At 36.0% G+C, this 12,633-nt stretch overlaps 2 protein-coding genes across 9 annotated transcripts; one reads left to right on the top strand and one right to left on the bottom strand.

Annotated features, from left to right (window-relative positions):
• Positions 1–93: 93 nt before the first annotated feature.
• Positions 94–2,801, top strand: LOC105684318 (TBC1 domain family member 7). The gene is made up of 5 exons (XM_012397595.3): positions 94–421; positions 551–900; positions 1,034–1,309; positions 1,380–1,509; positions 1,591–2,801. Exons 1-5 carry the CDS (start codon positions 380–382, stop codon positions 1,705–1,707), a joined length of 915 nt encoding a protein of 304 aa, XP_012253018.2. The 5' UTR covers positions 94–379; the 3' UTR covers positions 1,708–2,801.
• Positions 1,940–11,522, bottom strand: LOC105684316 (hippocampus abundant transcript 1 protein). 8 transcript variants are annotated; one of them, XR_007279463.1, is made up of 8 exons: positions 8,091–9,727; positions 7,437–7,838; positions 6,560–6,781; positions 6,149–6,432; positions 5,759–6,065; positions 5,440–5,593; positions 4,866–5,032; positions 1,940–3,697 (listed from the first exon to the last, which is right to left on the bottom strand). XR_007279463.1 is itself a non-coding variant. In XM_048658630.1 (8 exons), the coding sequence occupies exons 3-8, from the start codon at positions 7,755–7,757 to the stop codon at positions 4,926–4,928; spliced, it is 1,395 nt and encodes a 464-aa protein (XP_048514587.1). In that variant the 5' UTR covers positions 7,758–7,838; positions 11,054–11,221; positions 11,294–11,522; the 3' UTR covers positions 1,940–4,925. The 8 variants fall into 8 exon arrangements, 7 of the variants coding, with proteins under 7 accessions (XP_048514587.1, XP_048514586.1, XP_048514583.1 ...); XM_048658630.1 differs by lacking the exon at positions 8,091–9,727 and adding exons at positions 11,054–11,221; positions 11,294–11,522 and having other exon boundaries at positions 1,940–5,032; XM_048658629.1 differs by lacking the exon at positions 8,091–9,727 and adding exons at positions 11,058–11,221; positions 11,294–11,522 and having other exon boundaries at positions 1,940–5,032.
• Positions 11,523–12,633: the final 1,111 nt, after the last annotated feature.

The raw sequence follows: 12,633 nt of genomic DNA, 5'->3' as shown, positions 1-12,633 counted from the left end.
TCCCTTCTCGCACCCGTTCATTTGCTCATCTATCTATCTCTCCTTGACACGAACTTGTCGTACTTCAAGTATATTTCGGAATGCACCCTTTATTCGCAAAACCTCTGGCAAATCCTGACTTGTCGATATAGAAGAACGTCAAACTTGCAATATTTTTAGTTACAAAAAACAACAGATGACGTTACTTGCCGTCACTGCACACGACAAATCAACTCTGAAAATGACAGATGACAGATTCTAATGATAAAAAATACAAGTGTAACTTACCAGTGTTGCTACAGGGTAAATTACAAAGGATTTCTAATTATCTATTCAGATTGCGAACGGAAACAATTACTGTTACAAATGACAGAGATCAGGGAGTTCAATAAAACTGAAAATGACAGATGAGCGGAATTTTCGGTCATCCTATTATGAGAAGGTTATAAAGAACATTAAATTTTTAAAGTCTGATAACAATGCCTTGTTTGAAGACTGCAACAATAACCGATAAAATTACGAATAATCGCTAGTTGAATACTGAAATAACCATTGGTCAATGGCATGACAGGTTGGCTTTCGCAGCGTTGAGGAGAAAAAGTCGTTGGAGATTTTGCTGAAGGAACGACCACTGGATAAGGCAAAACTAAAACAGTTTTGCCTGAGGTTTACGGTTCCAGCAATATACCGGAATTTACTATGGAAAATCATTCTGGGAGTAATACCTGTTTACACCGAAAGTCACAAGTTTGTAACAGCTCAGAGAAAAGCTGAATTCGAAGATCTACGGCGAGCTCTGTACGCCATAAAGACTGTCGATGAAACCAGTAAACCCCATCAACTTTTTCTCACAATGTGGATTTTACGCTCTGGGCGCATTAGCCTAGACATGAATGCCTTGCTAGAGACTCCATTGCTTAGGTAAATTAATTCTTAAAGTTGTTCAAATTTCATACTCACAGTGGATAACTACATGAACTTCCTATGTTTTGTCACCTGTTCTAATTTCTGATTGTTATTGGGTATTGTTTTTCTTTCCTTGTTTTCTTGACAGGGCTATGACTCAACTAGCAGAAAGTGTCACACAAATTATCGATGCGAATCTAGAGCCTGTAGACACTTTCTGGGTTCTGGGAAGTTTTTTAGACGTCGTCCAAAAGATTCACGGGGATGTGAGCAGATTACAGGAATGCACTTGTTCATTATTGGAAAGAGAAGATCCAGAGCTCCACAAACATCTCCTGAAGATCGGCGCCTTGCAGTTTTTACCATTTGAAACGTGGTTCTGCTCATGTTTTGCAGGAACTATCAGCGACAGCTCAATACCAAAGTGAGTGGAAAGCCAAAACAAATTTAAATAAAAGTAGATTGCAGTATCAGATTTTTTTTCCAATTTTCAGAATCTGGGATAAAATAGTAGCAGGATCTTATAAAATCTTACCGTTTGTGGCAGTCGTAACTCTGACCACTTTGAGACGTCCTTTGTTGCGTTGCGAAGGAATAGACTACATTCTCGACTGTATCAACAATGTAAGTGATGAGTTTGGGTATAAGAAACACGTGAATTATAAAAGAATGTAACAATTATAATGCCTACCATCAAATTCTCAGATATCCGAAGAGACCGCAGAGATGATCGTAAATAAAGCAATAGAATTGTGGCAGCAAAGTGGATCTGCTCTGGCATCAATATCCCAAATCGGAGTAAATTCAGTACAGAATACGTGATAGCCACATTTATCGGTGGCATTTCCTGAAACATTTCATTTTCAGTTTCTAATAAGCGATGTACTATACATATATGGAAAATTTTTGTAGATTAAAAAAATATTATAAAAATTGTTAAGATAAATCGGTTAGGAATAAATCACAGGTTCTCTATTCAATCCATCTTACCATCTTATCCCATCCAAATCTCACAACAGTTCGAACCAAAAGCATCACGATGATCATCTTTTACTTCATCTTAAAAATAATTGATTTTTATTGACGCATCCATTATCGTACATTTTACATATACTTAACTTCATTACAAGCTAATACTCTATATAACCTATACCTATAACTTATATTAATTTCAAATTAATCATTCGTTTTTCTTTTCTTTTTTTTTTCAACCATATTATCATAGCTATGGTGCAGTAGTGTATTTATGTACGTTTAATGTACCGTTTACTTGAACATAAATTAATAGGATTCTATGGAAAAATGTAAACCAAAAACTGATAACAAATACACTGTACATTTTGCAAATTTGTTAAGAATACTGCCGATAAAAAAAAAAAAAAATTAAGTTCTTTTGTGCACTTGCACTGCAAAGCTTTTATTTTATTTTATTTTTTTTGTCGATTTTTTATATTATTTTTTTTAATAAAGTATTAGATCTTTGCTCGTCTAATTGTTTTACTGATCTCAAACATACTGAAAATATCATACGTAACAAGAACTACAACAATTATTTGTACAAAGCGTGAAACTCGATGCAAAATATCGTTGTATAATATTATGAATTGTAAATGAAAATCTTTCATTCTAATAAAATAGGTGGGTCAATTATATCAGATCATTCAAGCCAAGAATCGTGATAGTTGGGCTTCAAAAATTGTAGTGACTTTTTCTTTTCTAAATTACAATACGTGGGAGATTGTTATTAATTTTTTTTATCCTTTGAATTATGCAACAGTTTTATTTATTTCTTTTTTTTTTCTTTTCTCTTTAAATCAACTTTTCATACAACTTTAGATAACTAATGGCAATGCTTGTCGACTTACATACGGATATGGATTATTTTTTTTTTTTTTCATAGTTGTAACAGTATTCTTCCAAACATGCACTATCTATCTTTGTTTCATTAAATTACAATTCACTTTTCTTTCTATAATTTGAACCGCTGCCCTGCCTGGTAGCATATTTTAAACACGAATTTTTCATTAAATACTCAATCTTTGGCTTTTAGAGGGAGGCGTGTTAGGTACCTCCTCATTCATGAGTTTCCCCATCGTTATTAACTTTACTATCATTATTATTATTATTATTATTGTTATTATTTTTCAACTTTTGTCTTGTTTTTATTTGCTTTGTTTCCCTATACTACGGACTATTTATCATGCTTTCTTCTTGCACAAACCGTAAATCGCCTCTGCAAGAATCATCATCAAACTAAGATTTATGAATGTTCAGGTTCTGAAGAGTTTAGATAATTTTAGACAGTCGACGAAGGATTTTTTTCCAAAGTCGAATGTTTTCGCAAGTGTGACTTTTGTATTTGCAGTTGAAATATTTTAGATAAGAAAAAAAAATCTCTATTTCCATTTTCATCATGGTTTTTTGTGAGAAAAATTAAATATTTATCGAACCTGCACATATCCGGTCAAATCGCAGCTATTAAAATTTTATTTATCATCAAACGCTGCTAATTAAAATATAAGTGCATCAAATTCACGTATCAGAGTGTGTAGTATTGTAAAGGTTCTTGCACCAGGCAGTTTATGCGCGTTTGAAAAAGTTAGTGAAACTGAACTCTGTTACTGCTTTCTAAAATTCTTCGCATTGTATATTTTGCAATCAACATAGGGGCCTTCTGGTCAAATTGCAAAATTGATATCATCATATTTACTTCGTTACATGATTTTTGAAAGTAGGTACCCTCAATCGTGCACATGAAAAGTCCGAAGCGTTTATTTATCCGTTTTTGGATACGCTAGTCATCCCGGAATCACTGAAAACGAAATAATATACACAGAATAGTTTGAGAACCCTTGAATTCAATCAAGAAAATAAAAAACTAAACTTGTAGATCTTTTTTTGGTTGCAATTAAGTAACACGAAGGCGAGCTTCTAACAATGATTATTCAATTCAATTATATTTTTGATAAAAGGATAGTGAGAGATGATTCTAGCTACCCAGTCAAATGAAAGATTAATTTCTGAGAATTGTATTTTATTTTTTATTTTATATTTTTTTTTTTCAACTCATTGGTTATTTGAATTCTTTATTTTGTTGCGATAAGTGAAAATATAGCTACCGCATGTTATTCATGTCAAACGTAAAATGCAGTGTTTTGAGTTTATTGAGGCTCTCGATAATAAGAAATAAAGTGAACAACACCGAGTAGATGATAAGTAGTAAATAAATATGTAAATTAGTATCTTATAAAAAAAATGCTGATCGCAATTTCAATTATGCTTTTGCAGTGTTGCACATTAGGCAAGCTGAATAGAAAAGAAAAGAAAAATGTGTTTTTTCTTTCGTTTCTCCTTTTTATGGCTAAGCGTATAGCATCAGGGATAAGCGTTGAATGTCAGCTAGTATTCCTGCCAAATAAGTATATGACATTTTGTACAATTACTATAAGTAATAACATGCCCTGTTAATGAACAAACCCATCATCGCAAGTATTTTATTTTAACAGACATAGTTGAGATTATGCATTTGGATAAAAATGATCAGTAAAAAATCTGCCGACAAATACATTAGGTACACATACATAAATTGGCTGTTTGTGTTTGTTTGACAGAAATCAGACTGCGTACATCAACTTTGCACGTTATTATCTTATAGCCATTGAGCATAATAGTGTGATGATAAAATCCGTATCTCTATAATCTATGGTTTAATTAATTGGCTTCCATCACTCTATTTTCAACCACATTCTTGGCTTATACCGAATTTCACAACCAAATGTGTTCTAGATGAAATTCATAGAAACTAACATTGTCACCCTTCTAAGCAAACAGTAAATAGAAGTAAAAGAAGATAAGTTTCCATTCGTCTAATATATATATTTATGTATGTATATATATATATTTCTTTTTTTTCAACGGGTTGCATAGAGGGGTACAACATGAATCGAGGAGTGAGTTTCAATTTTATTAAAGAAACACACCCAAGATAATCATTGATGTTCTTCATAATGTAACGCTGCTCGTCTAAAATATGGGATTGGTTATAGAGCGGCAGAATTTGAATTGTCGACCAGCGGTGACAAGGGTCCGACTTTCCCCCTACCGCCACCCACCCTTTCCGTCTCATAGTGTACGTCCAGCGACAGGCCTAGAATATGTTTAGTTTCAATGAAAATTAAAACAATTACTGTATTTGAAAAAAAAAAAAAAAGAAATGAACGAGTGAAAGCATAAGCTGTAAAAATATTATTTACACACATTGGAAGTTTACTAAGTACATCGAATAGCAAGGCAATAATTGAGCGTTAATTATGGCCACTCACGATGCAAAATTGAATGAATCGATATTTAGGAAAGAAATAATATGGGAGGGAGATTATGTTGTACTGTATTCAGAAATAAGCGCGTAAAGTTCAGCAACCACCACCATTATCCGTACCACCAGCACCACCACCATCAAGACAAACGTGTAATATCGCGTGAATCCAAAGACCGAAAGCATCCATCGGTAGTTGTATTTTAACGAGGTTTATAAACCTCAAACTTATAACGTACATTTTTGATAGGCGTATTTACCGGAGGGCCTCCGGGAACCAGAGGAGTGCGTCGATCCTAGCGTCGTCACACCTGATTCTGGAATAAATGCTGCCACAAGAAGTGCACATATTACCAGAAAGGCTCCAAAAACGAACGGCGGCCCTGGTACAAGCTATAAAAAATAATTCACAAGTGTCACAAGCCTCTCGTCAATTATCGTCTAAATGACTTGCTGAATAAAATGGGAGATCAAACAATCAAATTCATTAAGTAGACAATCACGAGCGATAACCAGACGAGAGATTAGATGAGAATTATTCCAAAGTTAAAAACTTACCTGTGGTATAACCAGATGAGCGTTCGTCGATGTCGTTCTATTACTATCGACCAAGAGCGGCGGCTTTAGGGTTACCTTAGACAAGGCTACAGGAGGTAGAGAGTCGTCATTGAGATCGACGTGAAAGAGGTAGAATATAACACCGAACATGGCAGGTCCAAGTCCATTGCAAAGACCTCGCATTCCAGTGACCATTCCTTGCACAAGCCCTTGTTTATCTGCATCAGAATGCATCGATACAAATGCTGAAATTGCAGGATATGTAATGCTTGAAACAGATGCTAAGACTCCGGCGGCCCACATCATCCTAAAAAAATTAAATTTAAACTCAAATCGGTGCATCAAATGATTCCCAACTGGCCGATGATAATGAATAGGAGGATTTATTACCAGGTCTGTGAACCAAATCCATACCACATCAGCTGTAACATTTCGAACAAAAGTCCCAACATAATGGTGTGTTTACTACCAAGGGTCTTCATTAAAGGCCCAAGCAATATTTGTGCACCGACGCTTAAGATTCCAACGACTGCTATAAATACTGCAACCATTGCGGCAGAAAAGCCCATTGCTAATTTAAGATAGACAAATATACAGCTATATTGGCCTGCTTCAGGCAAATAACTCAGGAATACGGTGACACATAGCATCAAAATTGTGTGATCCTTTCCAACCTGAAAAAAAAATAAACGGTAATCTTAAATTGTACAGGGTGTTCAGTTTTGGTTTCCTCGGTAAATTTCAAACATGTTGAATCCCAGTTACTAAGAATGTCAGAAAATGAGTATGGCCGTTGCTGACCTTGCCTAAGGCGGCGAAAGGATCTGCCTGTTCCCAGGAAATGGGAGCCGGTGGACGAGCTTTTTCTGGTAAGCTCTCTGGTACGGCAACTAAGATGAAGAAAACATCTAGAATAGCAATGGCGGTAGCTAGAGCAACGGGCAAATTTTGTCCGTAAACATCCATCGCGTATGAGCCCAGTGCTGGGCTGATTACCATACTTGCTGCAAACGTGGCAGACACCTGCGAACCAGTAGATCAGTTTACTTAACAGAGTAAATATTTTCAGCTTAGTCATCTGAGTAAAAATGGCGAATCTTGGCATTTTAATGCAACAATAATCTATTACAAAGGTTTCTAGCTGCTTATCAATCTGGCAAGCTTTTTGTTAAAACATCAGAATGATAAAAAAAAGGACCTCAAAAAATTTATTTTCAGATGTAAAAACAAGCCACAAAGATAGCTCCTAAATTTGGTAAGTCGAGCTCTGGTATGCCTCCATTTGGAAAATGAATGTAAAAATTTGATGAGCTGATATCGCTATAACTACTAAAAATCAAAATCATACTTCTCATCATGTTCCGCATAGTTAATAATATGTGGTGATAGTAAGTTACATTCATTGTTGCATTATCCAATCTACATAGTTTTTGTTTTGTAAAAATTGAGAATTTGTCGCATGGTTATACATAGGGTTATTGAACGTCAGCTTCAAGGTATGTTGGGATATTACTGCTGAATAATCAAATGCCTGAAGAGATTGGGCTTATAGTAGCAATTATCGCGATTCTTGCAAAACTGTTGGATTAAAAATAATACTTAGAGTGATGACTATTATCAGTTATAAATTTTATGGATTCATATCTGATTTTACGTAAGTGAGAGGGTAAAAACTCACCAGACCATAAGCAAGAGATCGTTGACTTTCTTCGGTGACGTCTGCTACGTACGCAAATACGACAGAGAAGGTACATGCAAATACTCCGCTGATTGAAATCATGGCAAAGAACCACCAGGTGTTTATACTCATCAATGGTATAGGTGCGCAAGTAAAAGCGACTGTGATCAGTAGAAAGAATTTCCTTCCCCATACGTCTGATAATGCTCCGATCAACGGAGCAGAGAGGAAGGATAATATTCCTTTGATACCCATTATGAGACCGTTCATCAAAAAAGTGTGGTCTGGGAATGTCTCATTTAATACGGCGATGATGGGCATCGTGAGAAGACCCCAGGCAAAGAACTCTAGGAATATAACTACCAGGGCATGATAGACGCTGGCTTCTCCAACTCCTGAACTCTGAAAACAATGAATTGCCAGATTTTTAATTGCGAAATTGATGGAGGCCCTCCTCATTTCCCTTAATACACTCTAATCAATATAGTCAATCGCGTTGACCTCTGCTTAAGACCTGTTAAAAATATGTACAACCAGTCGTTTCGAGTATCTCATTTTGAATCTGAAGGCTCTGAACCATTCGGTTTAAATATTGTAACAACTGAGTTCATGTTACATGCTTCGTAGCTGTGCAAACTAATATTACCAGCTGACCTTGAGGTGTCTGTAGCATCGTTGAATCGGTGATAACAAAGGTGGTGGTTTGGTCAGCGCATGTTCCTGGCCATTGTGGGCTTGGGAACACGAAGGGCCCTCCGAGCCCCCTTCTGCGCCAGGGGGCATTGCCCCTATAGGCCCCTGGGCCTCTATATCCTTACTACGTACATCTGTTCATCTTTGTTGAGCCGAAGCTTTTACGCTTGTATCAACAATATTATATCTGTTTTAAGTACATACGTCAGAACTGTCAAGCTGTCGCGCACTGCTTGTGGTAATAAATAAGTTTAGTTACGCCGTCTATTGACTGTGTAAAATATACCTGTTACGCGATACAAGCTCATTACTAAAATTCAAGCTCATCTTCAAATAACCTCATATTTATTTCACTTATTTATAACATGTATCGTCTGATGCTTGAATTTTCCATCAAGGTTCATGTTGTTATCGGGTAAAATGTATGATTGAAATGAAAAATAAAAATAAAAAAACATAGTGCTTCTAATTACTTGATATATTCATTACCGTAATAAATGTGGGGATCATGTCTCCTCCGTGCCTCGAGAGCATGCCAATGCTACGACAAGTTTGTCAGTTAAATAGAAGTTAAATACAAATGTTAGATATGGATTTGGCAAATGTGGCGTAGTCTCAGGTATCTCTAATCGATTTGACGTTAAATTCCATTGAATGATGACCATGATTAGCAATGACTAGTAACTTAAGTTCGACGATATCCAAATCATAATTTTAGGATATAATGATGAATCATATAACCAAGCTAGCAAACGTTCCTTCAAAATAAGCTTCCGACTATAGATAAATGTAGTCATAGATGATAACTATTTAATAAGTTTGAGAAGCTTGCTACTTGTAGCATTAGATTACAATCTAGAAGAGGCGAGATAGTGTAACCACATCTGTGCCACAAAGCTGCATATCAGAGTCTCTATTTACAAACTGTAGGCAAACCTCACCGAGTGTTAATGAATAATAAATTTTTCCTGGATGGATATCAATTGCATGGCTGTTACAAGAGGGGTCGGTATATCGACGGCTACGCTACCGCTTGGTTAATATTCATATTTAGAATATGGAGATAATCCATCGATTAACTTTATAGTTCAACACACTTGTAGTACATGGAGGCAGAGGAAAGGATTTCTATTAATATACATTGGCAGCGTGTTGGCTGATAATAGTCTGTTAAACTCTAGTTAGTTACCTATGAATTTTATGAGACTTAAATAATGAAACCGTTGTTACACAGGGAAAGTAATAACAAAATTAAATTGGAATAGCGTAAGATCATTGGACAATAGTTTCTTAAAACGTAAACAACTATAAATCTTGGATTTATCCGTTCACAGGATTTATTATGTCACGATCACTGAACTACGCGAGGGTCACAGATTTTGCTGTTGAGCCAGCAGTTTTTAGGCTCAGATCACCGACGTATTTTAAACTGACATCTGTCAGTTTGACGTCAGACCATTTAACACGGCGTCAACGAATCCCGTGCAAAGAGTGACCGACTAATTTCAACATTTCTAAGTATTAAGTTTCGATTTTGGGGCGAAATATTGGTAAAATTTTACGCAAGAGCACCACTACCGCAGTATAGGAATAGGCAGAAGCATACCCATACAGATACAAAAATCCTGAACCCCTCCCTCCGCATCCCTTGCCACCATATTCAATCCACCGCAAAGCCCCCCGACGTCGGGGTTTTTCGCACGCGCACGATATCCTCTCTCAGCTTGAGATTCTTGTGTACTTGGAAATTTCGTTTACATGTATGCGTTTCTATCTCCGACAACATGAGAGGCGAAAGAAGAGACGATGTAAATGATGGTACGATGACGACGCCATACTCTCGTCGTTTTAATGTTCTCAGGGATGATGAACGTCGAAAGAGATGAACATGGAAAAAGAAAGAAGATAGAAAAAAAACACCGAAGAAGACAGAGATAAGGATTGCAACTCTTTACGCTCATGACAGAATGATTATGATAAGCAATTAGTCCTGAGTAGTTTAAATAACAAGTTTCAAGGTTGATAAATTGATGCAACGAAATTTCCCAGAAATTGAGTAAACGATTGGCTGTAACGTCACCGCTGCAAGGTTATGAGGATTTCCAACGTTATCGCTTTAGGTGATTTTCATCGCAACAGGTTTTCATAGGATTACGAAGATACGAATGGTTCGTGAGCTCGAATTCTGTTTGGTTGGTTATACATATTGATATCCAGATAAGAATCACGGACAATGACACTTGAAAAATGTTTGACCAAATATGATAAGGAATTGTTCATTATTTTACTGATGAACTGGGCGCTCACCTCACCCTGTATCCGTCAAAGGGTTTTCAACAGATAAATTTATGTAATTATCATAAACTCATTTTTTCACAGATGTGATAGGTTATGAGGAATCGTTCCAGGCGCATTAACGTGGTTAGACGTTTCATATTACTCATCGTATCGAACAGATGTAAATAAATATTTTAAATACCGTGATCACGCCGTCCTTCATGATGGATTTCCGACTTCGTATGATCATCCCAACAACCTTTTTTGAGACCTTGGCGGGCATACTAACGCACTGCACGCACCAACTCTTTCGCTTTTTTAATTTCATCAAAACTCAACATTTATTTTACCACATTTTAAGGCATTTTTTCTCTACCAAACCCGACGAAACCACCTATTTTTGAAAGTAAACTATCTCACCAGCGACACTAGCAAACTCGACTTCACACGCACCCACCAGCCGCGCATTTATGATTAAAATTAAATGCTTCTTACACACCTCGCGGGATAATTTTTAACTAACTAATGGGTAGCCGGGATACTCGAGAACAACGGACAATTTAGATACTCGGATTATCAACTAATGATATTACAGAACTTTGGCGCATAATTATCTAACTACGAATTAAATATAAATTAACAGTTACCTACAAGTCAATCGACAGTACAAGTCTGTGGGTAAGGGGATGAAACCTTCGGCCAGTAGGGGTAGCGTGTACCGACTGCAGTTAAAGCGATCATCAATAAATCAACCGGTTTGAGCGCGAGCCCAGGACGTTCTTGATTTTGCTTGAATCTATCGGATGCTTCCAAATCTACAATATATAAAATGTAAGATTAGGTCAAGTGTGTAAATGAACAATTGACTAAACTCTTTAACAACATACCGAAACAATCTTCGTATAATCAGAGCCAACGTTGCGTGGATAAATTTTTTCCTCTCTGCTATACGTCCAAGATACCAAGATAATTATTCTGTAAAGTTCAAATGTACATTGTTCAGTCACAAATAAATAAAAATTCAGTTTCCACAATGAGATAAAATTTGTAGGGCCACAGGATCCAAAACTAGAGAAACACCTGAAATGACGCGTTTCCAAACCACCTTAAATGAGGTAGCGTCCTCGGCTCGTTTCGATTTTTTTTTAAGTGTAACGATCGCCGTTAAGCCCTATGCAAACCACTATCGTTGGCCCCCTTCATGGGCCGGTCTGGTGGGATGAAACCTGCAAAGACATGAGAAATAGAAAAAAGAGAAAAATATATTCTTCGAGACGATAAAATATTAATTCTAGACATAGAAATTGCATCCTAAATCACATGGAAATGATTTATGTGTTTGACACGAATGAAAAGTAGCATATGTGGTATAAATGGACAGTGAAACTTGCACATGACAACACGCACGTTCACATGAAACATAAAAACCCACAAGACATGGTACCACATGAAACATGAAACATCAAACATAAAACATGAAACAGAACAGACAAATGGATAATGCACATCATTATTATCAATCATCTTATTACTAAACATTATTATCATAGATAAAAAATAAGATCAAGCAATAAAAAATTTGTGTGTTCATTGATATGATTTCTGAAAAGAGAAAAATCGTTTGTTAATCAATTTATAAAACGTGAAACCTGGAACATAAAAGCAAGCAATCAACCTGTCATTATTATATTTGATGAAATTCCTGCAAATAAAAAACGCAATTGTCAATTAATTTATAGCAGATAAGACCTGGAATACATAAACAAGTAATCAACACATCGTTACTATACTAGATTGAATTTCTGCAAAGAGAAAGAACAAGCAATGTTAACTGAAATAATTTTGGCTGCCAAATTGTAGAGATCCCGATCCGCGGTTGAAGACGTTTTTAATTCCTGGAACAGAAAATCAAAATGTTACTCAAGTTTTTACTGAATTTATAGAATAAACGCTTCAAAGAAGTAAGGATCCATCTAAATCTTCCAAATTTGGATGTTGAAATACAAGGTATGCAACATCATGCTGATTGCTGTAACATGAAATAAATCGCGTTAGTAGCCAGCGACAGCCTGTGAACAACATCTGATTAGTATTGAAACTGAAAATTTGAAGGGACCCAAAAAGCTCATTGAAAGTATGGATTCCTAAAATCAGAAAGCAAACTGAATATTTAGTAGCCAGAGACAGCCTGTGAACAACATCTGATTAGTATTGAAACTGAAAATTT

This window comes from Athalia rosae, chromosome 7 (genome assembly GCF_917208135.1).
Source record: "Athalia rosae chromosome 7, iyAthRosa1.1, whole genome shotgun sequence".
Lineage (NCBI taxonomy): Eukaryota > Metazoa > Arthropoda > Insecta > Hymenoptera > Athaliidae > Athalia > Athalia rosae.
This window is presented reverse-complemented; position numbering and strand designations above follow the sequence as displayed.

Coding starts and splice junctions, on each gene's coding strand:
- LOC105684318 (XM_012397595.3), top strand. CDS start 380: ATGACAGATGAGCGGAATTTTCGGTCATCCTATTATGAGAAG. Junction 422..550: donor GGTCATCCTATTATGAGAAG/GTTATAAAGAAC, acceptor ATGGCATGACAG/GTTGGCTTTCGCAGCGTTGA. Junction 1,510..1,590: donor TTCTCGACTGTATCAACAAT/GTAAGTGATGAG, acceptor TCAAATTCTCAG/ATATCCGAAGAGACCGCAGA.
- LOC105684316 (XM_048658626.1), bottom strand. CDS start 8,219: ATGCCCCCTGGCGCAGAAGGGGGCTCGGAGGGCCCTTCGTGTTCCCAA. Junction 7,839..8,090: donor GATGCTACAGACACCTCAAG/GTCAGCTGGTAA, acceptor CATTGTTTTCAG/AGTTCAGGAGTTGGAGAAGC. Junction 6,066..6,148: donor GGATTTGGTTCACAGACCTG/GTAATAAATCCT, acceptor TAATTTTTTTAG/GATGATGTGGGCCGCCGGAG.